This window comes from Leishmania panamensis, assembly GCF_000755165.1.
Source record: "Leishmania panamensis strain MHOM/PA/94/PSC-1 chromosome 24 sequence".
Taxonomy (NCBI): domain Eukaryota; phylum Euglenozoa; class Kinetoplastea; order Trypanosomatida; family Trypanosomatidae; genus Leishmania; species Leishmania panamensis.
This window is the reverse complement of record NC_025870.1, coordinates 489,711-514,278: the sequence shown is the minus strand read 5'-3', so window position 1 is coordinate 514,278 and position 24,568 is coordinate 489,711. Positions and strand designations below refer to the sequence as shown.

At 60.2% G+C, this 24,568-nt stretch overlaps 4 protein-coding genes across 4 annotated transcripts, besides 1 other annotated feature; all 4 read right to left on the bottom strand.

Moving 5' to 3' along the window:
- Positions 1-594: 594 nt before the first annotated feature.
- Positions 595-10,479, bottom strand: LPMP_241390 (kinesin, putative; the record flags this gene model as incomplete). The annotated part of the gene is made up of 1 exon (XM_010701177.1): positions 595-10,479. The coding sequence occupies one exon, from the start codon at positions 10,477-10,479 to the stop codon at positions 595-597; it is 9,885 nt and encodes a 3,294-aa protein (XP_010699479.1).
- A 2,349-nt stretch (positions 10,480-12,828) lies between these two features.
- Positions 12,829-16,932, bottom strand: LPMP_241380 (mismatch repair protein, putative; the record flags this gene model as incomplete). Its single annotated transcript, XM_010701176.1, has 1 exon — positions 12,829-16,932. One exon carries the CDS (start codon positions 16,930-16,932, stop codon positions 12,829-12,831), a length of 4,104 nt encoding a protein of 1,367 aa, XP_010699478.1.
- A 722-nt stretch (positions 16,933-17,654) lies between these two features.
- LPMP_241370 (putative transmembrane protein) lies at positions 17,655-20,516 on the bottom strand (the record flags this gene model as incomplete). The annotated part of the gene is made up of 1 exon (XM_010701175.1): positions 17,655-20,516. One exon carries the CDS (start codon positions 20,514-20,516, stop codon positions 17,655-17,657), a length of 2,862 nt encoding a protein of 953 aa, XP_010699477.1.
- A 2,128-nt stretch (positions 20,517-22,644) lies between these two features.
- Positions 22,645-23,247, bottom strand: LPMP_241360 (hypothetical protein; the record flags this gene model as incomplete). The annotated part of the gene is made up of 1 exon (XM_010701174.1): positions 22,645-23,247. One exon carries the CDS (start codon positions 23,245-23,247, stop codon positions 22,645-22,647), a length of 603 nt encoding a protein of 200 aa, XP_010699476.1.
- Positions 23,248-24,376: 1,129 nt separating this feature from the next.
- Positions 24,377-24,537: a repeat region.
- Positions 24,538-24,568: the final 31 nt, after the last annotated feature.

Here is a 24,568-nt window from a genome sequence, read left to right as displayed (position 1 = left end):
GAGAGGGGGGCTGGGGAAAAGGGCGACAGAAAGAGAGAGAGAAAGAACGAGAGCGAGAGCCCGCCGCGTGAGCGCTGTGCGGTGGTTTCGCTCGTATGTGAGTGTGAGTACCCCTGCGTGTGTAGGAAAGCGGCTAAAGTCGCCAGATGCCAGGAAAGACAGGAAGACGAGAAGAACCGAGAAATGGTGACGTCTTCAGTGGAGACGGGGAGGGGGGGGATTACACGGGTGGTGGTTGAGGAACAAATCGCCGTCCCCCTCGCCCCCTCTCGCCACCTGGTGAATGTTATGGTGCCCGCTACGAGGGCGAAGGAAAGTATGCGGCAACTTCCCAAAACGGCGGAGAAAACAGGGGAAGTGCTCTGTGCTGCTGTCGAGGACGACAGAGAGGGAGAGGGTGAGAGATGTCATAGAAGGTGTGAGGAGACAACCAAGGGCCCGGCTTTCATATCCAACTCTTTCCATTTTCAAATAACATAGAAGAATATAAATCAGCTTCCGCCGCGGACATAAATGCACACACGCACGCACGCACACACACGTGGATGTCACATGACTGCAGCCTCTTTCACCCCTCCTCCCTGCCGCCCTTGCCTAAAGGCCCGCATAGGAGCAGTTCTCCAAGTAAGACGGTACCGTAGCAGTGAACACTTCCGGCAGCCACACCCGCTTTGAACGCGCCGCGAGCTTCGCCTCCGTGAGCCAGTCACCTTCCATCACGAACCCCTCGTCGGAGCTCGAGGAGCTGGAAGCAAAGGTTGGCGAGGCAACCATGGAGCAAGACGCGAGAAAAGGCGACGACGTCACAGTCACCAATGCTGCGCTGCTGCTGCTGTGAGCCGCTATAGGTAGCCATGCGGAAGTCCCCTCTGCCTGACTAACGCAAGGACGTCCTGCGGGGCAAGCGTCCCCGCTGCCCAGGCGGGTCACCGAGTCCCTCCGCAAAAGTCGATGCAGCAGAGGCCAACGGTATGCCCACTGCCACACAGTCCACGGTACCGTTGTCACACACGCCTCTCGCGCGTCGGTGACCGTCACCTGCGTGTTGGGGCCAGCGTCACCGCTCTCGGGCTCCAACAGCGCTGCATCCGTGCCTCGGTCGTCGCCTCTTGAGTGCCAGTCAGATGACGTAATCAGCAGCGGCGCCGCACCGCCGCTAGTGCTGCTCAAGACGGTCGACGCCGGAAGCCCAACTGTGCGCTTCACCTCACCCTGCACCTCACGCAGGTAGGCGCCGCGTCCAAGCTCGCCACTGAGCCACGACTGCAGCGCGGGTGGCGCCACGTCGTCGCCAATAATGTCCTCAGCGTCGTACAGCTGTTGACGGAACAGGCGGCGGATTCGATGGCGGTACGTGTCAAGCTGTCGCAGAAGGGAAGTGACGGCGACGGCATCGCGGAAACGCGCGGCGTCCGCCTCTGACTGGCTCCGTCGATGGCTACCGTGCTCGAGGACCAATGGCCGCCGCACGTCGTGCGCACTGAAGCTCGCTGTGAGCGTCGAGCCCAGGGACGAGGCAGCAGTGCCTTCACCGACGTCAGCGACATCGCCGCGAGGACGACCATCAACTAAGACGTAGGAGAACTGAGCCAAAATGGAAAGTGCGGCTTTCACCTGCGACCGTACGAGGCGATCAACCCCGACCTCTGCTGCCTCCACCGACGTGTCCGTGGAAACGGTGGTATGCGTGTTGGGTTGGGGGGGAAATCTACTGCCAATGGTGTGCCGCCTCGCTGCCCCATTATCACCGCCTCCATCGTTGGCGCTGCTGCAGCCTGCACCGCTGCTGTTCTTGCGGCCCGCGTCCAGGTGGGGTGACTCCATGTTGAGAGGCGTTGCTATCCAGTAAAACTGTACCTGCAGCGTTGCACCACTCCGCTGATCCATCAACGGTGCTGCGGGAGGGCCCAACATTGAACTGCCACGGGATGGCCTCGGCAAGCCGTTCAAAGAGGTGTTATGCTGCAGCAGAGATGTGTCGGGTGGCATGGTGGTAGCAATGTAGCGCCCGTGCCCTTGGCTAAAGCTGCTTTGCAACGTGTCCCCCAGTACACCTCCACTCAACACGCCCAGGTCGTCAAGTGAGTCGCTGCTGATCGCCGATGAGGAGGCCGAGGCCAGCACGGCCGCGTTGCCAAACGACGCACTTGGGTGTCCAGAGGCGAAGGGCCCGTAGCCGAGGCCTTCTACGCCGTCTCCCACACTTGTTGCCCTGGATGGGGAGGAACGAATAGGACTGCCAGAGCCCAGAAATAGGGTGTATGGAATGTGAGCGTAGTCTACGACCTCCAGCCCGGGCGGCGCGCATGCGCTCGACAGTGGCGAGCGCGACACGCTGCTGCGCCGTCGGTCACCATTGTTGCTACCGCCCCTCTCCGTTCCGCCTGCAGAGGTGCACCAGGGAGAACTGGAGAGACGCCGTCGCGCGCTACCAACTTGCTTAGACGAAGACAGCGACGACGACGGCCGCACCTCTGGCGCCGTCAGGGAGGGGCGCAGGATTCCGCAGAGCGCCCCGACCACCGCCTCCACCCTCTCCACGCGCAACGCAGAGGAAGCAAAGAAAGGAGCAGGAAAGCGCAGCACCAACGAGCAGCAGCCTGTGTTTGCAAGGATGCAGGAGGACGGCAACATCAACTCTCCACCGCTACTGAGCCGCTTCGCCAGCACAAGGCCGCTCCAGACCCCCGCCCTAGTCCCTGCTGGAGCTCGAGACGCGGAGGGCCGAGAAGGACTGCGGCCAACTGCGTGCTGAGCTTGACCACTGTGAAGCGCAGGCCCCGCTGCCTGGCCTGCCCTGGCAGTCGTCTTCTTCGGCGAGCGGGGCTTCTGCTGACGCTTCTGGCTAGACTTTGGCTTCTGCTTGGTGTCGGCAGTGATCATCCGTCGACATGTCGAGGATGTCTGTGGCACGCCGCGCACCTCTACCACAAGCTGCGGCCCATCTTCCGGACGCCGAGCGACGCACAATGCAGGGAAAGGCGGGGAAGGGGATGTGAATATGACGGATCCACCGGGATCACTAGCATCTTCGAAGGTCGAGCCAGAAACTGAGGGAGCATCGCCACCGCTCGGTAGGCCCACAGCCGCCGCCACCGGCGTCGTCATGTTTGGTATGCCCTCCTCCAACACGTGCATATGCAGGTGAAGGGTGGGGTCGAACAGGGGGATCGCGAACAGGCGGTGCTCGCGCAATGGGCCTTGTGGCTGGGTGGCGGTGCTGCCGCTGCTGCCACCGCCACCACCCCGACCTGCGGCACCTTGCACCGACGGTAGAGCATCCACCATCTGTTCCAGGTGGGTCTTGCCTGGAATCGATGTGAATGTGTCTTCCGACTTACCCAGCACCGCGGCCTGCAGCCTCGGCGCCATTGGGAGCCCTTGGTGGGTGTAGAGAAACTCGAGCACATAGAAGTTCTGCCGGCGCGGTATGCGCACGAGTCGCAGACGACCCTGACGAGTGGTACAAAGCCCAACCGTGGGCCCGCCAGGACGCTCGCAAGGCTGCCTCGACGACGACCACTCCCGATTAGTCATATGGCCCTTGCGTGCCGAGGCAAGCCAACTAGCGTCGCTCTCTTTTTCGGTCGCGCCGGAGTCCTCCGTGGCGGGGTAGCGGTCGGGCGCGGCGGAAAAATTTGTCGCCGGATCCTCGTGCCTGGCCTCCTCTCTCAGGGGTGCATCGGCGCTGCTAGGCAGGATGTAGTGCTGAAGGGTGTAGCTGGCCGACTCGCCCAAGCAGCACACCTCACATGGAATGCCATCTCGTAACAGCATCTGCAGAGACGCCTCTTGCATCGACTGCTCCTCCTCATAGGAGCCAGCAAGAGAAAGTGGCATAAGCGCCGCCACAACGGCCGCGGCATTGCTGTTGTGGCGCGACGATGGCAAGGATGAGATAGAGCCCATCTGGTGTTGGGTCTGATTCTGCTGCTCACCTGTCATCAGCACCGTCAGTGGGTTTGGTACCAGCCCCTCAAGTCCTCTGCATGGCGATGACGAGGGCACGACACCAGCAACAGGAGCTAGCGTACTGCGCAGGCGCAGGCCCTCGCTGCTCGACGCAACGGCGCTGAACGAATTGGTTGCAAAACTGACAGACTTGTCACTTGCGGTTGTAGTAGCGAGGTCCACCGCACGGTCCCGACGCGAGCGCTGAAGCACTAAAGAACTGAGCGGCACTGCAGCCCCTCCCTCAACCTTGTTAGGGCCCCTATGCGACGTAGCGACTCTGCCGCTCCCGTTGCACGACTCGGCCCTACGGTGCAGGTAACTGCCTAGGCGTGACCACAGTGCTGAGTATGAGGACACTGGCACTGAGAGATGGACTCCGGGTGGCGACGACTCTGGTGACGGATGCATCAGTGGCGCAGAGACATGGTGTTCGGCGGCAGTGACACTTGTGTCGCGTTCGTTCCGCTCGACGGAGCCAAGGCCGTTTCCAGGGTATGCTGCAGCTTTCGGTGTCAGGGGTAACGCAGTCAGGCCCGTCTCGGCGTCCCCCACGCATCCGTTCTCGCCATCCACATCGGCATCGCTGGTCATCATCATCGAGAACGCCCGTCGATCAAGTAGAATACGCTCCATCGCAAAGACCTCCACCTCCATGGCTGTAATGATTTCCTTACGCATCGCGCGAGCCCACAGACCCTCCCACAACCCGGTCCCGATCTCGAAGCACGCCGTCTCAAGCCGCAAAGCTGCGAGCTCCTTCGCAAGTGATAGCTGCTGATGTGCGATGTCGCGTAGCTCTGGGTCGTCCTTCGAGCTCATCGCCAGCGCGGTAGTGGTCGAGGTGTCGGTGGGCAGCGTGGGCTCCTTGGGTAACGTCGCTCCCGACCCGGCAGGTGGACCACCAGGTGGGTGAGCGGCGACAGCGGCAGAGAGGGTTCGCATGGCCTGCTCGGTGCGGTGCTGCACCTTGTGTAGTTGCTCATCTACTGCCGCCTCCAGGTCGTCCTGCGCGGCAAGGCGCTGCCGTAGGGCGGTGGTGAGAGAGATGAGAACTGCCTGCTCTTTGGTGTACTCCCCCAGCTCCTCGGTGCTCTCGCGAATGCGGCGACTCAGCTCTAACGCGTGCGGATCTCGCGGGAGCGGGGTACTGTTCTCCTTCGCCAGCTTCGCGTTTGCCGTCGTCAGTTCCTGCAACGTCGCCTGCAGCTTATCGATGCGCCGCTGTACCTGCTGACGGTGGGCAAGCACTCTATGCTCCTCGCGACACTGGATCGCTCGCACGGCATCTCGCATGGACGTACGCTGATGTAAGTGAATGGGCCCCATGAGTCGGTGCATCACGGTGAGCAGGGCGAAGCGACGCTTATCCGCCTCCGTGGCATTCTCTGTCAGCGGTTGCGGGCCCTCCTCTTGGCTCACGTCACCGGAGGAGATGGAGATGATCTCGTCCACCTCGGACATCGCTGAGATCTCGCTAACGACATCGCTGGCCAACGCATCCTTGGAAGCTGTGCGGTGCGGAATGGCACCGACAGCACGCGAGAAGTACAACAGTCGTACGTCAGCGCAAAGCCGGTCCAGCTGCAACTGTGCCTGCCGCACCTGCGACTCCCAGTGCCCCTGCATCGGGTCAATGAGGTCAGCAAACACATCCAGCAGCTCGCGGTGCTTCGATGATGTCGCAGTGAGGGCGTGGGTGGGGATGTGGATGTGACGGATCTGGTCTGCAAACTTCAGCGTACTGATTGCCTCCGTACTAGAACACGGTGCTACGTGAACGAGAGTGAGAACGCGGCCACCCTCGAGACAAGGCCGCAGCAGTCGCGTCAGCTTAGAGTCGCGGTACGGCACATGGGCATTGTTGTGGTGCAGCGAGAGCACCACCGACGAGAGGGCCGAGAGAGACTTGTTGATGTACTGTGCCTCACGTAACGCGGCCCCTTCTACCTTGGTCTGTTTCACCCGCTCGCAGCCAGCCAGGTCCACCATGGCGACATACGAGTGCACGCGCTGCACATGCTCCGACGGGAGAGGCGGCGCCGCAGCACCCCCGTCTCTCGCTGAAGCTGCCCCGCTACCAGCGCGGCGGCGAGGCTCGTCGGTTGACTCGATCAAGTCAAAGTCGAGCTGCAAGAGAAAAATGGCGTGGGAGCGGGAGCTCGCGTCGTTCTTTGCGTGGCGCGCCGTGACGCGGTTCCCGTGGGCGAGGTGATACGCGCGGCGCAGGTCAGCCAGAGACGTGATCGGCATTCCGCCACCGGTGCGGGCAGTCTTCGTGGTGCCGTGGCTGGCACCACCACGGCTGCCGCTGATACGGTAGTCGCGGGCTTCGTTGATGCGCTGACACAACACCTCCAAGCCACCTGTGTCGCTGACGGTTGGAATCGGTCGCTTCCCGGGGTCCAGCAAGTCGCACAGCTCGTCCATGTACAGTTCGATGCCATAGAAGGTGAGATCTCGGAGAGTCAGGGAGAGACCGCCGGCGCGCTTCAGTGTTGACGTCGGCCGCGAGTTCGACTGTAAGTTATGTGCGCTCCGACCCCCCACTTCCCTGCCGGGGTCTCGCCGAATTGTAATGGCCTCGCCACGGCGCTCCAGCAGGGTGTGGACTAACCGTGGGAGGATGCCCATCTCCGTCATGCTCCCGGGTGCCGCAGCGCATTCGAACATCATCGCTGAGGACGTCAAGGCAGCCCCTTCACCGCCGTCAGTGTGGGAGTAACGTTGGTGATTACGCCGCGCTGCTGCTGCAGCTGAGTCACCGTTTCCCTTAGATGTGTGTTTGACGTAGTGATACTCCCATGTTGAGCCGAGCTTTGGACAGCTGGCGCCGTCGCTCTCGTCATCGTCCTCTACCGCATGTGCATCCCTCCCCGCGCCTCTTCCATCCACCCCAGCTGCGGCCTCGTCAGTGATCTGTCGTTCCATCTCGCCAGTGTTGCCGGGGCCAGGTGGTGTGGGACCATTCGAGTCGGACTGCGGTGGGAAGCGGGCACAGGAGGTGCTGACGACCCCGCCGTGGTGCCTCTTTTCCCCACTTGCCCGGAAGGGTGTGGAGCCGAACGATGACCGGGAGGTGGAGAACGGCTGGACTTGGCTTCCCATCATGCTGTACGTCTTGCCACTGCCTGTAGGGCCATAACAAATTATAGCGACATTTTGCGCAAGCAGTGCTTCGTCAGCAAAGTGCAACACGCTCTCTTCGAAGACGTCCGCCTGCGTTGCCTCCTCGTCGTGCACAAACTCGAAGCTGTAGTGCTGCTCCCCGCACGTGGCAGCGCCGGGTGGGGATATGCTGCAGTTTCCAAGAGGCGTCTGTTGCTGCTGCAGCCTCCCTTCGTCGTGATGAGCCTCCTTTGGCTCCGCGACCGCATCCTCTTCGGCCAGCTTTGCGCCATTAATGAAGCCCCCACTGGTCTTGGGCATTGTCGGTATCGACATGGCCGAAACACTCACGGATGCACCGAGGATTGAACGCGACGCACGCCGGCGCGTGCTGACAGGAGACGGGGCGGTGGTTGCGGCTTTGCGCGGGCTGACGCCAGTCGTGATCGTGGCTGCGGAGTTCCTGCGCTCGGTGATGCAAGACGCAGTCGAGAGTGAAACACCGCCGTAGCATGGCTTCCGCTCGATCCCCGGACCTTTAGCCCGGTGCTGCAGTGCTGGGGTGGTGCACCCGCCGCGTGCAGCACCGCCGCTGCTGCAGTGCCTACCGGTACTACTGGGGGCGCACGCGCCACCCGATGTACTCGCCGCCTTCAGCTCCCGAGGGGTCGCATACAGCGACGACGTCTCCTCTTCTGTGAACGACTTGAACGTTGTCAGCCACGGACGCGTGCGCGATACGCTAGCGAAGGTGCCTAAGGCCATGGAAACCTCAGCGCCGCTTCTTGCCGAGCCGAAACCGAGCTGCTGTGGCGATACAGACGTGGACGGCGACCCGCAAGACAAACGACTGCTGGGAGAGCGCTCCTCACTCCCCTGACTCGTCCAGCTTGTGGTGCGGTTGTGATGCGCCGCCAGTGGCGGGGGTGGAAACAAGGAGAGCGGCTGCAGGTTCTCCGATGCAGGGCTAAGGCTCGAGGGAGAGACGTGAATGTTACCCTCGTCGGTGCCACTGGGCAGGTCAGCACCGGCAGCTACAGCAGAAGTCTTCGAGGCCATCAGACTTTCAGCAGCCACAAGTGAGTGCAGCTGTGCCAAGTCTTTACCGTAGAAGCACGCGGGGGATGCCGCCTTCATCGGCGCGGAAGCTTCCGCGGTACGCAGTGCATCTGTGGATGACACGAGCACTTTGCCTCCGCCACCACGACCTGCTGCCGCTCGCAACGGCGGAGCGGCACTTACACCTCTGGTGCCAGACGAGGGGCTCCGTGTGCGCGAGTTGAGGTTGGACAGCTGCAGGGCAGGTACGATTTGCCCATTCGTGCCACTGCGTCGGACCATCGTGGGCTCGACCAGGGATGAGGGCGGCATGAGTGAAGAGGCGTTGGCGGCAGAGATTCCTGGGCAAGTGCGTGTCACCATGACGTTCTCGTGATCGAGGAAGAACACGCGCCGGCCTTTGCTGCTCTCACCGATGGACGGCAGCACCGGGCGAATGCGCACATGCACGACCGGCGCCATCGGTCGTACGACGGACAACGTCTGGCTCAGGATGGTGGCTGCGTGTTGGCTGTACACCTCGCTCGCGTGAAATGGCGCAGAGGTGACAACGGGTGCAGCAGCGGCGGCGGCTGGTGCTGTAGGCGCTCCAGTCGTTGGTGTCGCACGCGGCAGCACCCCACCTCGCAACATGTCGGGATTCTTGCTCGGGGAAGCTGCTCCACGCGCGGGTGTAGAGCGGTTCGTCTTACCAGTACTGGAGGAGAACTTTGGGGTGCACGACGAGACGCCCGCCGCCATTGCGATCGACTGGTGTAGCGTCTGAGGGGAAGAGCTGAGGGGCGGAGTTGGTGCAGCGTTGGTGGTATTTTGCGTCATGCCCCTCGACTTCCTCACCTGCGAGATCGACTCTGGCGTGAGTGACCGCCGCGCTGCCTTGGCATTGACAGCCGCCGTGGGGCCTGAGCTCCTCTCTTGGTCTTTGCCAGCGCCCCCTCCGTCAGCGGTGGAAGCGGCGCTTGCAAACGTCGACTCGGCCTCTGGCCTCTTCTTTGCGGGCTTGACGACAGCGGGCTCCGGTGCTGGTGCCGTCGTGGTCATCAGTGCAGACGTCCGTAGTGTCACCTTCACCGGTGCAGCCGACCGTAACGCCGTTGAGAAACCGCCCGCCAGTGGATAGGTGGGGTTCGCCGCTGCAGAGACAGGGATGCTCTCCGCGTCGGTAACGACGGTGTCTTCTTCGTCCACACTTTCCAACCACGTGGGGCGTCGTGATGTCACCGAAGGCTCGAGAGTCGCACCAGAGGCTCCTAGAACGACTGAGCGGTTTGTGGGGTCAGATGACCAGGCGCTGTTTTTCCTGCTTGCTGTAGCGAAGGCGAGAGGCGGTGTCGCCTCGCTGACTTGAAACGGAAGTGACGACAGGCGCGCACTGGTGTAAGATGATGATGGTTGGGCCCGAAGCATGCCATCCGCCACCTCTGCCGTACTCGTCTTGTTCGCCACGGGGATCGCGCGTGCCGACAATGGGCGTGGCTGGGACGCTTTCGTTGGTATCAGCGTCGGTGGAGAGGCACCGATTGCCGTCATAGCTGATGGAGCGCTTCTTCGGTGCACAGTCACTGCCTTGACATGTGTTTTCGCAGCTGCCCGCTTCTTTGCTCTGTCGCACGCCGCCGCTGACGGTGAAGTCATCAACTGCGACGGTGCTGAGAATGGGGTCGACTGAGCAGCACCATTTGCCGACTCTGAATTCGCTTGATTACCAACAAAATTATCGGTCGGGAGGGACGCACCTGACGACTCGATTGCCGAAGGCGCAGGCTTCGGTATTAACTTCTGTGCAGAAAAGATACCTACAGCGGCAAGACGCTCCACTCGAGGAGGTTCATATCCACCTTCGTAGCGTGGCGAGCCGGAGGATTTCGTGGCGATGACGGTGGTCACCGTGGCGCTGCGCGGTTGCGTACCACTCAACAACGCGGGGATGTGTCGCGCGCATCTCCTTGATGGTGTCCCACCAGATGGGGTGGGGGAGGCAAAGGGGATTGGCCGAAGATTGGGTACTGCATCATGAGGCCACTGCGCGTGCTGTGGCGGGGGCGGCGGTGGTGCCGCTACCGTCTTCTGAGCAGACGCATTCAGTCTACGTGGGGTGAGAAAGCTCGAGACGTTCGACCGCTTCGGTGAGTGCGAGCCGTTGCTGCTGTCCGCCGGCCCACCACAAGGGCGCGACGGCATTGGAGGAGATGCACTAGCGGCGGTAGTAGTAGTGGCATTCACGGCTGCCAGCACTGGCGCGGCCCTGTAAAGACTGATACACCTGTTGATACTAGCGGCCGCTCCGCTACTACCTACGACGGTGCTCGCCCGCTGTGCGTTCGCCGGTGCGGGTTGCCGCACGGAGGTGGGTCGCTTCATGTCCACAGAAATAAAAGGAAACGCAAAAAGAGCGCGCGCGTTGGTCTCTTCTCTGAGTCGCTCTTCGCCCTCACCCGAATCCCGTAGTTGCCCCTGTCGTCACCTCTGCAGAGAAGCACAGAGACGCTTCACAGTGAGAGAGGGAAAGACACACGCACACACACACACATACACAGTGCAGCACTGTAGGGTAACGGCAGTGTGGCAGAAGCCAAAAGGCGGAGCAGGAAATGTCAAACCAAAAGGTGAAGGAGGGGGGGAGAGGGGGGGGAACGAGAAGGGAAGGGTGGCGTGAGGGGCGCAGGAAACGTTGAAGGGAGAGGAAGGAAGGGGTGTTGGCTGCAATGGCACACGCGCTACGAAAAGAAACAACAAAAAGTCCGCAGCTGCTGAGTTTCGACAACTGGAAGGGAAAAGATGAAAAGGAAAAGGGTCGCGGCGCTCTGTCTCTCGACCTCACACATTTATCTGCTTCTTTACATAGGCGTGTGCGGGTGCACGTACGAATGTGTAGTGGTGTGATGCGCAGCTGTAGAAGGGGAAAGGGGGGGGAGGCGCGCGTAGGAGGAAGAGGGGGTACTGAGCGGAGAGAGTGTGCTCCTGCGCGCACGGATGCGGATTTTGTCGCCTTTTTTTTTTCGTTATAGGTGCTCCACTACAACAGGCCCGCTCCCTCTGTCAGGCTCTCTCCCTGTCAAGCCAGTGCTTGCGTGTGCAGCTGTCACTTGTGGACGTTGATTACGCAGACACCTACGCCCCGGCATACACGTGGCGGTCTCTCTCCCGCTCTTCTGCACAGTACTCGCGAGGAGCGGGGAGATGCCAGCACGTAGAGACAGACAGGGTTCGCTAGAGAGGGATGGAAAGAGAGATCGCGACTATGAAGAAGACGTCACTTGGGGGGACGAGAAAGAGTGTGAGGGACGGCGCACCAGACTCTGAAAGAAAGCGAAACGTATGTTTACGTGCTGCGTTGATGCACGCAACTCCAGGCAGGGTTATATGTACGTCTGTGCACGGGTGTGGGCCCCCTCTTCTTCGGTCTACTGTTCGTGTATGAGAAGTACGGGGGGAGGGAGGTGGAGGAAATGAATGTTGTAGCACACTCACACACGCCACCCGACTGGGGGGGGATGCTGAAATGTGGGTTAGTGGGGAGGGAGGGGGGAGGCAGGTCAGCGAAAATGAGAGAGCGGCACCGCACGCTGCCACGACAACACAGGAAACCTTTCACTCATGTCATGGTGCATGTGTCAAGGGATAGCAAGACCAAACCGATGACCGGTTATGTTGGGAGGGCGAGAAAAGGGCGAAGGGTCGCATCCCGACACGCGCCGAGGCATGCATACAAGGGAAGGAGGGGAGAGTGAGGGGGGACGTAAGGAAAGGCGTCAAAGAGAAGTGAAGAAATGAGGGCAGCAGCAGAGAAGGAAGCGGTGGTGATGGCGGTAGTGAACAACGGCGGAGTTGACAGAAGAAGAGCCCGCAGGAAGTCGATGATCTCTGCATGGCATGCGAACGTGTCCCTGTGAGGCTAGGTATTGTGCGTTGGTTGGTGGTAGCGGTTGAGGCAGAGAGGCAAAGGAGGGAGAGGGGGAGGGAGAAACACACCGCCATCCATCCTCGTCATCACACTAGACCTAAACACCCACACGGGCTAGCACGTGTAAAGCACATGCTGCACGGTAAGACACAGACACGCGCACAGAAAGTTCGGTGTTGTGCTGGTTAGTACTATTTTGCTGCTTTGCCTGTTGTTTGAATGCCGCGCAAATGGAGCGCAGCGTCGGTCGGTGCATAATACTGACGTAGCGTTGATGCTACGCAATGAATGGATATCTGTGTGTGTGTGTTGCACGCCTGTCTGTTGGCATGTGTAAGTGGGCTGCACGCCTGTCTGTGGGTAGTGGCCACGTTAGGTCAAAGCCTTCAAAGCCGAGTTCTTGGAAAGGGACCGAGGAGACGCGCAGGGACACAGACACAATGACACAGAGAAACATGCTAGTGTGAGTATGTATTGTGCAATGGGGAGGGGGGGAATGTGCCTTTCTTATAGGTCGGGAAAGGAGGGAGAGAGGAGGAGGACGCGTCACACACACACACACAGTGCTAGAGAGGAGCAAAGCAGCGCACGAAAGCAAACCCGTCGGCGCAACGTAAAGGCAAGAGGAAGAGAGAGAGGTGTAGAACGCGAGATGTAGAAATGGCCACCTCCATCATCCCTCCGCATTCACTAGCGCCGCTCGCCTGTTTGTAGCCTCACAACAGCTGGCCGACATTTTCGCCGGCCCCTCATCTTCACCCCGCCCCTCCTCCCCCCCCCTCTCTGCCCTTTGTTCCTTCCAACCCTCAGCAGCGCTCAAACACCTTGTAGAGGGACTCCACTGAGACCAACGACTGAATCGTGCCATCCCGCATGCAGTGGTCCGGTAGACAGAAGAGTTGAGGGTTCTTCAAGCACGGGAAGAGCCCGTGCTGTACGAGTTCCTCTCTCCAAAGCTCCACAGACGCCATGTCGGTCGCTCCTGTGGCCACGTCAGCAGTAGCAACAGTAGGACCTTCCGCAGAGGGAGACAGTGTGCTAGGAGGCGGCGGCGGAAGTCCGTACAGCGCCTCTGCAATGTGTCGCGCCACTGCTGTAAAACACGCTACCTCCTGCGCAACCCCGTCAGCCTCTGCCTCCATGGCAGTCGGCTGCGGCGTCGTGGTGAGAGTCACCTCTGTTTGCGTCGGCGCCAGGGAAGTTGCCACTGATGTGGACGCAGCAACACACGTAACGGCCTTCTCCGCACCTCGGCCTTTGCCGCTCTGCCACGGAGCACCTGTTGAGATCATCTGATCAGCTGCATCGCTCATGCCAGAAGACGACGCGGCGGCAACGCCGGGGTACGGCACCGCCTCCGCCAAGAGCCACACCACCACCGGAACAGCTCGCATTCTCGGCGGCCAGTGCCGATTCAGCCCGTAGGGCAACCCAACGAGCAGCCCGTCGGCGGTGATGTCAATGTAGAAGTACTCCTTCAGCAAAGCCCGCCAACGGCACAGACGGCGCACCAGCCGCCGCACGTAGCGCATCGTGGCACCTTCAGGCTGTGGTAGCGCCGATGCCGAAGCAGCAAAGGCGCCGTCAGCGCCGCTTTCAGTGGGCAGATCAGCGTAACTCAGGGTGCTGTGCTCCAAATCCGCCTTAAACAGCAGCTGTCGCCACGCGAGCGCAGTCACACCGCCCATCTGCCGCACCGCATCCGCGGTTAGAGCAGTCTCTGCTCGCTGAGTCGCGTCAGAGCCAATCGAGACTGACCGCTGCTTCTTCATACATTCATCTACAACCGCCAACAGCGTTACTGAGGGTGGCTGCAGGTGCGGCCCATCGTACGCCAGCGCGAGCAGTAGTAGATCCGCCAGCCGAATCGGTGTGGTGAATACAAGGACCGGCGGTGCAGGCAGCGCAGGCTGACCCCAGCGAAGAAAGATACGCTGAAAGACAGCGTGTCGCACCAGCGCCATGGTGTCGCACCATAACAGCGTGGTCCCCGCCTGCGCCAGAAAGGCACGCGAGTCCACGGCACCGACGAAGGAAAGCTGACCAACGAGGTTGTCCGCCGTCGGGCTGGCGTCAGCGAGAATGCGGTCCACGATGATGGACACACTCGACAGCAGCACTGGCGCAGGCACCTCAGCGACATTCACAAGCGACGCCGTCGCACCAGGTGAAGCACCACTTGGGGAGGTGCCTGGCTGGATTTTCTCTTTGTCCACATCGCTCTCTTCGTCAGAGACAATCGCGTGCACAAAGTTCGAGGCGTTCTCAGCGGCAGCTTCTCTCCGAAGCATGTCTGCAGCTCGCACTACCGCACCGAGGTGCGCCATGGCCAGTTGCGCTTTTTCGGCCTCCGTTGCTGGTGGTGACCCCACGTGAGTACTTGGAGATCGAGCCGCCGCAAAGCTCTCTTTGTGCAGTACCGCAGACTTGCTCATCGACGCTGCAGCGGCAGCAACGCCGGCGGCCCGTTGCAGCAGCTGCGCCCGCTCATGCACCTCGTGCCGATAACGCTTGAATTCGCGCATGCCGTCATCCTCGTCTTCGTCGCCACCGTCGACTGCGCTTTCCTCACTGAGTAGCTCGGTGCGTGCCCTCACTGAGTCCGTACCACCGTCAACTTTGCTGTCTATGTACTTCTTCGTCATCTGCACCACAGCTGGGACAGCAAGGCGGGGATCGCCCTCGTCGCCTTTGTCTGCCGCCTCGCGGTAGGCTCGAATTGTATGTGCTGCCGTGTCGTCCCTCTCGCCGCTGTGGACTGCTTCCGGCGAAGGAGACACAAAAGGGGGCCCATGACTGTCATCCGCGTCAGTGGTGACAACGGCGGTGGTGGCAGGTGCCTGTTGCCCAGGCAGAGAGGCCATCACCGTCTCCCACAGCGGAGCCTCATAACCAGGGGTTGTCTGAGGCTCGTCGTTGGCTACGTCACCCCTCCTTGCAAGATGGCTCACCGAATCCTGCCGCCTATCCTCACTTTTTAGCGCCGCCTTCGCCTGTGCGCGAAGGCGGTAGTCCACCGAAACCTGCGACGGCGTCGCTTGCGGGGCTGGCAGCAACGACGAGTGGGACGGAGACGAAAGAAGTGCCGACACGGTCGCCGCCGCCGCCGGCGGTGCAGCACCTGCAGCGAGTCGCTGCGAAAAGTACTTGTCCAGTGCCCCTCTCTGTGGCTCAACACGGACCACTGTGCACGGCGCCGCCACGACGTTCGGTCCACCGCCAACTCCTGTTCCCACTGGTGCCGTAGCTGCCTTGGAGGTAAGGGATGATGACGTGAGAGGTGAGGCTAGCGGGGTGCCACGCTGATGTTGCTCCCGCAGCTTCTCCAGTATGTGCTGACTACTGCTCCCACTCAGCTCTGCTGTCGCGCTATTGTCTGCGGCACCGACACCGTCGGCGCTCGGCAACTCCTGTTTCAGTGCTAGGGCAGCGGTGTGACGCATCTTTAGCATATCCATCTGCCGAGCCGCTGCTGCCTCGAGCACGGCCCCGCGGCACACCTCCGCCACTCGCAGCACAATCAGCTCCTCGTCCAGGAGACACACCTCCTTCTTGGTCGGGTGCACATTCACGTCCACCCGGTCCGTAGGGACGGAGAGGAGGAGCACTGTGAAGGGGCGGTTTCCACCAGTGAGGACACCGTTGTAGACAGCATCAATAGCCTTGCGTATCGCGGCGCTCTCCACAAGACGCTGATTAATAAAGACGCACAGATAAGACTTGCGCTGGGTCAGTGTGGGGTCACTTGTGTAGCCAACGAGAGTGAAGAGACCCTCACCGGCTGGGCCACTGGTCGCCCGCACGCGTCGCGCGCGCAGCTCCATCTGCGCAAACACACGCGCCTCTCGGGCAGCGCTATGTCTGGACGCCGCAGATAACGACGGCGACAACTCTTTGGCGAACGAGGACGCAGATGGTGGCGCTGACAGCAGCCCAGACTCGTCACCTGCGCTGAGCGCGCCGCCCCCCTCCTCCAGCTCCGATGCAAGCGGTTCGAAGCCTGTATCGGGCTCTGGACCACATGGTAGTGTCGTCGCTGTCCCCACGTTATACGCGTACACGAGGCGCAAGTGCGAGGCAAGCTGGGTACCGTGAGAGAGTCGTATGTTCTGCCGTGTGCTGGACCGAGGTGGGAAGCAGAGGCCTCCAGCACCGGAGCCACCAGCGTTGGCGGTGGCACTGGTTGCATTGCTACCGCTACCGCCGCCTCCCAGTCGGCTCAGAGACCCCGTCGAAGAGACTCCGCCGCCAGAAGCACCTCTGTAGGCCTTCTCACGGTGACAAGTAAATCCGACAGCGGGAAAGGCCAGGGCGTAGCGCGACACGATATCCACGATGCGGCCCCACTCCTCCGAAGCACGAAGCGACCGTCTCCGCACGAGAGTGTTGTAGAACAGTTTCTCTACTCGGATGGTAGTGCCAGGGTTGCCGGCGCACGGCTGCGGGTCGCCAAGAAGGGCCCCATTTAGGTACTGGCAGCGCCATGCGACCGCTGCGCCGGCAGTGGACAAGGCGTGCGCACATGCAGAAGGCGCGCCATCGCTGGCCTCGTCGCACGCTTGGTGGCGACGTGTAGTCACTGTGACGCGTGACACATACGATATGGATGCGAGAGCCTCGCCGCGGAAGCCGAAGGAGGTGACCCGATGCAGGTCCTCGAAAGTCTGCAGTTTACTCGTCGCATAGCGCTCGCACAGCAGCGGTAGGTCCTCCTTGTGAATGCCACTCCCGTCATCGCTCACCTGCAGCACCTCGAGCCCACCTTCAGCTGCCACGACCTGCACACGGTTGCACCCCGCATCGATTGAGTTCTCCAGTAACTCCTTTAGGGCCGCGCTGGGCCGCTGCACCACCTCACCGGCAGCGATGCGGTTGATCACGTCGTCGGTGAGCTTGTGAATGCAGCCCATTTTTTCCTTTCTGCTCTCTTTTGTCTGCGCACCGTTCTCTCCGTGCAGGTGCTTAATCTGTACAGGCGTGTCTGTGTGGAGGGGTAGGTGGGTGCACATCACCCTTTGCATGCGTGTGGGTCGGTGTGAGGGCCTGCGCAACAGAGGAAAACAAGGGAGATCGACATCTGCATTCATTGTGTTCACAGATACGAGCGTACGCGCGCACACACACACGCATACTGAGAGAGGGGAATACAGATACCCAGCCTCGCGTGTGCAGACATAGGTAGCAGTAGTGGCTCCCTTTCTTTCTCATCTCTGATCCTCCTGCTCGCTCTCTGTGCCTGTCGGCGGGCTCTCCACGTCACCCACGCCTCAGGCCGTCCTCTTTGCATTTCTTTGCATGGATGGGAGGAAGCAGAGCAGAAGGCAGAGGACGAGACGCGTCGCATGGACTTCGAAGTCTGACCTCAGCGTCATGGTGTGGTACTGTGTCCTGGGAGAAGTCCCATGTGTTCTGCGCGCATCGCTGAGAAGCGGAAAGGCCGAAAAAAGAAACGCACACACACACACAAGTAAACGAGAACATCCTCATGTCTGTACACGCACACACATGCGCTTGCGTAGGCAGTCCAGGTGGCACTTGGCGCATCACCCCACTGAGGGAGCGAGAAAAGGAGTCATAAGGGCGAAAAGAGAGGCAGATAAATGCGTAAAGCATCACTGGCAGCGCTGGCGCCTCATGCCAAGAGCTGCTTGGGCCACGCATCAGTCATCAGCAGCAGGTAGAACAGCACTCCCAGCAGCGCCAGCAAGGCAGCCAGAACCACGGAAGAAATGACGATGGCAGCCACGTACCCGGAGCCGTACCCCTCGTCAGCTATGAGGGCGGTGACAGCACCGCCCTGGCCGTCGTCGTAGCGGAATGGCACCATCTCCTCGACGGAAGCAAACGCGGAGGCTTCCACCGTGTCCGCGAGTCGCACACGCAGCGAGCGGGCACGTCGCAGCGTGTAGACGCTCACATTCGCGTACCAGCCGAAGTGCCAGGCGTTCACAGCCAGGGGTGTCACGCGGGGATACAGTGAGGCAGACCACAACACGTCCGCAGCGGCACCGCTGCCCTCCAGACTCACTTCCATACCGGTTCGCGCAGCCAAGGACTGCACCGACGAAGTGAAAGCGGCGTCCTGAGCGGCACCAGCGCTACGCCGCACACGGGCACCGACCACCTGCTGAGTAGATGGCCCAAAGAGACTGTAGCCCCCGGGCGCTACAAACACCCCCAACTGCTCACCAGGCGCGCGGCACACACCCACATGCACTGCATTGAGAACACCAGACTCAGAAAATGCTCTAAGAATGTCCGCACACCCCGGGAGCAGCTCTGCGCTTGTAATCCCTGACGCCACTGGGTCTCTGGGGTAGCTGTGCGCCGTCAGATTCAGCGGAGGCGCACCCGGCAAGAAGGTCCACGTACCAGCATTCACAGATATCGAGGAGCGGTGCAGCGTGCTGCCGACGCTGACGGTCATGCTGCACGTCTCACCGTAGAAGGCAGAGGTGCTCGTCACCGAAATCGTCAAATTCTCAGCGTACGTAATGAAGCGCTGAGTGCCGCTGTCAAGGGTGTGCATCACGCCGGTGCGCTCATGCTGCCGCTCGTACGCCACGACAGAAGCACACGACGCCCTCCGGTCGCCGAATGGCGTTGCCACAAGCCGCGTCCCCCCACCCCCACGGCTGCTGCCGTTGCATACAACGTCCACGCGCAGATATGCGCTGGGGTCAAAGAGAGCTGCTGTTTGAGGTAGCTGTACGGAGAAGAGCGGGATAGACGCGTTGTTGCCCGATAGAGGAACTGGGCTGCTGCCCCCTGCCTGTATCACACGAACGCCTGGCGTGTTGTGGGCAGAGCCCTTCGCCACACAACCGTCCGTCAGCGTCACGTACATCGCGCTGGCATCACCGCAAACGCAGTGACCCTCTCCGTCCCCGACGGACCCCGGTGGGCAGCTTTCGCATCGAGCGGGGTCGAAGGTCGCGCCGCCACACAGTCCATCCCACACACTTAGTCCCCATAGACACTGCCCATTCGGATCAGCAGCGCCGCTGCTTTCACGGATGGCAAGGGAACGTTGACGCACAGAGCTTTGCATCATCTCGCTCATGGATGTGCCATAGAAGCACCAATAGAGGGATGGAGGCACAGTGCCGGTGATGTTGTCTGGCACAACAAGCCCTGCGCGACGCATGCACTCGGCAATATCGGTGCCGCCCACAAGCTCGTGCGCCACCGCCGGGTCAGCGACGGCAGCGAACGCGTAGGCAAGACTCCAGAGCTGGCGCTGCCGTAGGGCGTCATTGTACCCGGGCGTCAACATCGCAAACTCATCAAGGGACCATACAGATGTGCTCGTCAATTTGCCTAAGGACAGCACTGCAGAAACCGTGCGCACGGACTCATCCTCCAGTACCATGAGGGCCAGCGCCGTCAGCACCTGCATGCACTCGAGGCCCCGCACGGCTGGCTGTAACACCTTAGTGTGAACCAAATCTGCCGTTGCCAGTGTTGTGCCCATCAGCTCCAACAGCACCGTCGACAAGGACTCATTTCCCCACAGCAGCAGACGCACATATGTGTCGACAGGACACTTCGCAATGTCTGGACCAACGGCACTATGTGGTCCCCTTCCGCTGTCACTGCTGTTGCCGTCGCCACTGCCGCCTCCTGGTGCAATCCCGAGTGATGGACCTATCCACTCGTCGAAGATGTAGTACTTATCCATTACTCGACTGTACGCGGCGGAGGCTATTTCTGCCACCTGCGCTGTTGCTCGAGCGCGCAGCAGCCGCGTCTCCTCCTCGCTAGAAGGAACCGTTGCAGCATTGTGCACACATGCGTGCACCCGAGCAAAGGCGGCCGCCGCCTCGCGAGTGCGTCGTAGAGAGCGTTCCAGCCTGAGTCGCTGTTGCCCCCAATCACGGACGTAGGCCGCAAGCATAGCGGCACTGGACGGCCAAACGCCTGACAGGGCAGACGAAGAGGTGGAGTCATGGTCAGCTGAAGATGCAGCATCGCTCAAGTGCGGGCCCACAGCATCCACTGCGACACCACCGCAGTCTGCCGCGATGGACGTCAGCGTCGCCACACACTGAGGTAAGTTCTCATGCGTGTTCGCCATGTAGCACCCATGATTCACGTCCAATTTCCCCGAGACGTCAGTCAGTGAGTAGAAGAGTGCGTCGACAGTTGTCACCGTGACAGGCGCAATCATAGCCTCCACCGCTGCTCGTGCGCAGACGAGCAAGGCAGAGGCGTTGGTGCTCGATGAGGTGGTGCTCACATAGACGCCATCACCCATGGGGCCCAGACCCATAGCGAGGGTAGGTGCCAAGAAATCCTGAACCTCAGTGTTGTATGGCGGCGGCGTCACAACCTGCCCTTGGTGCACTGGCTGGAGTTGGTCGAGCCACGCCGCCTGTGCCACTGCCGCTGCCGAGGTGACAGGGACCCAGCCAAGCCAACATACCACTGTGAGGTGCCACAGTAGAGCAGCCGCAACTCCCACCGTAGCTGCAGGGCGTCGATCCTGTGGCATGGCTCGGCAGTGCTGGGAAAGCGAACAACGCGAAGTAGAGAGGACAAGAGGGATACGACAGGTGCCGAGGAGGAGAGATGGTCGAGTGTACACCACAGTGGGAGTAGAGGGGAGAGAGGGGGGATAGACGACAATGTCGATTGAAACTTAAAGAGGCGTAGAGACCGTCAGCTCACAGGAGTGCCGCCTTCTCTGTCACGATGTAAGTATGTGGGGGTTGGGGATGGAGAGAGAGAGAGAGAGAGAGGATAAGCGACGGAGGGCCGGATACGAGGAGGTCAGGTGGCACAAACCAAAGGCACAAGAGAACGAAAAGAAATAGAAAAGAGATAAATGAAAGAGAAGAGCGGGAGGAAACCGATGAGGATGGGGGGGAAGTGGTGGCGGAGGGTACACAACTTAAAGGAAGACAGAGCACGACAAGACCCAAAAATGAGACTGTGTGATGAGTACAAGCAGAGAGGAGAGGTTACAGAAACAACCAAGGAAAAGAAGCTTGTAGCAGCAGCTTGCAGCTTGCAGCTAGTAGCAATGTACAGAGTCGAACGACAACAAGAGAGCACGTGCGTAGGTCGGTGAGCCTCTCTGGAGTGTACGTTCGGCAACGGGGGAGCAAAAAAAACTATAAGCAGAGATGATGCAGAGAAGCACAAATGGAAACACACTCCGTGTGGGAGGGGGGGGAGGGAGGGGGAGGGGGTGAGGCGCTCAAAAGTGAGTGAAGGGAAGAGGGCGATCCGCAAGACGTAAGGCAACGGTGTACAAGAGCCGCATAGAACCATGAACGAAGAAAAACAACACAACAAACCCGCCGCGTGGGAATCGCACGCGTGCCCAGGGGAAAGCAGAGAAGGGGGCACAACCCCGGTGCTTTGCTGTGTGTGTGTAGATGGTCGGGTGTGGCGCGCTCAGCAATAAGAGCCGATAAAAAGGCAGAGCGAAGCAACCAGAGAAGAGGGGCAGGGAAGGTGCCGTTGAGTGGTGGCGTTAAGGAAACACAAACACAGCAGGTACGCACCTTTTTGACACACACGCACACAAATTAATCCACGCAGGCAGACAAGCACTAGCGCTCCGGGAAGCCGAGGACAAACAAACTAAACGGAAAAGAGAGGATAGAAAGAGGGGAGAGAGAATAGCGGAGGGAAGGCAAAGGAGGAGAGGGTGGTGAGGCGACGCGTATGTCTTTGTGAGTTACGTTTGTGCGCATGGAATGGACACACATACACACATGCATGCATGCATACACGCACGCACAAAATACAAAGGGTGGGGATGACGACGGCGATGATGTAGTGCAGAAGGCATACAACAGTGTGCGAGAAGGGGAAGAGGTGAGAGACGATATGCAGAGTTCTGGAGAGAGAGAGAAAGAGAGCAGCCATCCATCGAAGGGGGCGGCAGAGAGCAAGGTACAGGCACGACAAGACACACTGCAGTTCCCTTTCCGCCGACGACCCTTCTCTCTGCTCTCTCTTCCGAGCACATACTGAGAGGGAGCGAGTGAGAAGCACCTTTTGACTGCCTCCCAACTCACACAATCGCGCACCCCTACACGCCAGTGGTATAGAGATAGACGTGTGTGAGAGGGCCTCTCCACGATGCAGCGACGAAGTGCAAAGTGTGCACACGCGCTACTCCTACGGCGATAGCATGGACAGGCAAAGGTGCCTCCTGTGTGTCACCGCGCACGAGAGCAGCACCGTTGTTTGTTGGGTGGTTATCCGCGCTTGATGTCTTCAATACACACGCTCAAAATCTCAGGAGAACAACAGTAGAGAGTCAGGGGAGGGGGACAAGAGAAACGAGAAGCCGATCTGCGCATCGTCGTTGATGGGACTAGTTAGCCCTCCCTACCCCCGCTCCACTCCTTGCAACAGGACCCCCACAGACATACCCTGCGCACAACGGCAGATGCCAAGGGCGACGGGCAACGAGACTGTGGAAAGAAGGGGAAGCAGCTGAAAGCGAGTAAAAGCGGCACAAAGAGATGGGGTGCATCTAACAGGGAAACAGAAGGACAAAAATGAAATAAAAACAAAGACGAGGTACAGTGCAATGGCAACACCGCAGGCACGAAGGGGAGGGGAAAGATAGCGGTGTTGATGACTTCTATGTATCTATCAATTCACGCGAGTTCGTCCACGAGGTACACACTCTCCCCAGCCGTGTCCTCCAGCGAGGCGGACTTGTCAACCTCCGGCACCCGCGGAAACCAGTACTGTGGCACACGTCCCGTCAACTGGGCATGACGCTTATCTGTGATAAGTTCCTGTCGCGCGAGACGCGTCTCCAGGCGCATCACCTTGGCGTCGTTCTCCTCCAAGGCAAACTTTGCCTTGTTTAGCCCCTCCCTCGCGTCATGCAGAGTCCTTTCGAGGTCTCGGCGTCGTTCCACCTCGGCGGTGGCCGTGCGAATCTCCTCCGCGCGCTCTGCGATGGTCTTGTTGAGCTGCCGCTCCTCTTCCTCTAATACGCTGATGCGATTCTGCTGCGTGCGAGCCTCAGTCTCCTTTGTCGAGACTTTTGCATCTTGTGCTGCCTTGCGGTCCCTGAAGCGGGAGCGTTCAGCCGCCAGCTGCTCTTCCCGAGCGCGATTCTCAGTCGTCAACATGGCAACCATCTGCCGCAGGTCCGAAACTCCAGCGCGGCGTGCGTCCAGTGCCCTCTCCCTCTCCACCAGCAGCGTTGAGCGGGTCTGATAGGTGGAGAACGCGGTTACCTCCGACATTTTTGTTGATCACCGGTGTTGGCTTGTGTAGTCTACGCACGGCGAAAGGGGGAGGGGGTAGAAAAAGGGGGGGCAAAAGCGGCGCGGGGTAAAAAATATCAGAGCTCTGCGGCGTCGATGAGGTGTGCCGCTGTCCTCGAGGTGGTTCGGTTGCCTCTTCTTCTGCTCAGCCAAAGCACAGGGCACGGAGGTGACGGCGTCTATTCTTGCTGACGGCTGAGCCTGTGCGCATGTAGGCGTTAGTTTGCTTTCAAGTGTGATGTGCTCCGTCAATGCTGTCCCACAGACAAACAGAGCAGCAATGAAAGAGCGGAAGGAGAGCTGAATAGAAACGTGTGTGAGCGCGCGGCGGAGAACGAGGGGTCACAAAAGGCGCATGGGAAGTTGCAGTTCGTCACTCCGCTGTTCTTTTTCTCGTGTGGGAGACGGTGTGCGCACGTCCATCCCTCCATGAACTTCTCCGACAGACAGCGAGGAACATATGCCCACACCAACGCACTCAAAGCAGCAGAGAGATCGTGAGATGCCCTCCAGCACTACCTCTGTCAGACAGCTGCTCCAAGGGCGCTTTCGATTCTTTCTGTATGTGTTTCTTTGGGTGATCCAGTACTTTCTTTTGAGGGTAGATCAGAAGCCCTTTCTCTTGCTGGGAAACGCAAAGGGTGCGTACGCTACTGCACATCGTAGTGGCGGGAGGGAGGTTGAGCGCAATTGTTCTATTTGCAGGTGTAATACAAAGGTGGTGGCGCAGCGATACGCACACACAGACGCGTAGAAACTCGTCGAACTCCACCGTAGGATTTAAAGAAACAAACCAGGAAGAAATAATAATGAGGAAACAACGAGGTGCCCAACAGGGCGGGGCTCTTACACCGCACACACAAAGACGCGCACGTACATTTCACTTGCGTGTACATGCACTAAAGCACACGATGAGGAAAGCAGAGATGAAGGAGGTGAGAGAATGCGTATACACCCACCCACTACACGAAAGAAACCGGTAAACAGAGCACCTGCGGGCTCTCCGTTCTTTCTGTAGATCGACAGAAGAGGAGCTCAAGAATAAGCGCCATGAGGCAGACGATTACAATTTCTCCGTGTATTTAATGTGTTCTCTATGCCTCCTTCCCCACAGAGCATACCTCAAACCCTCCACGACCCCGCCCCGCCACAGGCCCATCACCTGGCACGACGCAGCCCCAGACACGCGCGCCGCAGCAATGCGCCGACCCAGCCATCCCAGCACGGCGCCTGCGTCACACCACGCCCACCCCCATGGCGCCGGCCGCCAGGGTCGGGTGGGATACGCGCGAGCCGCGCC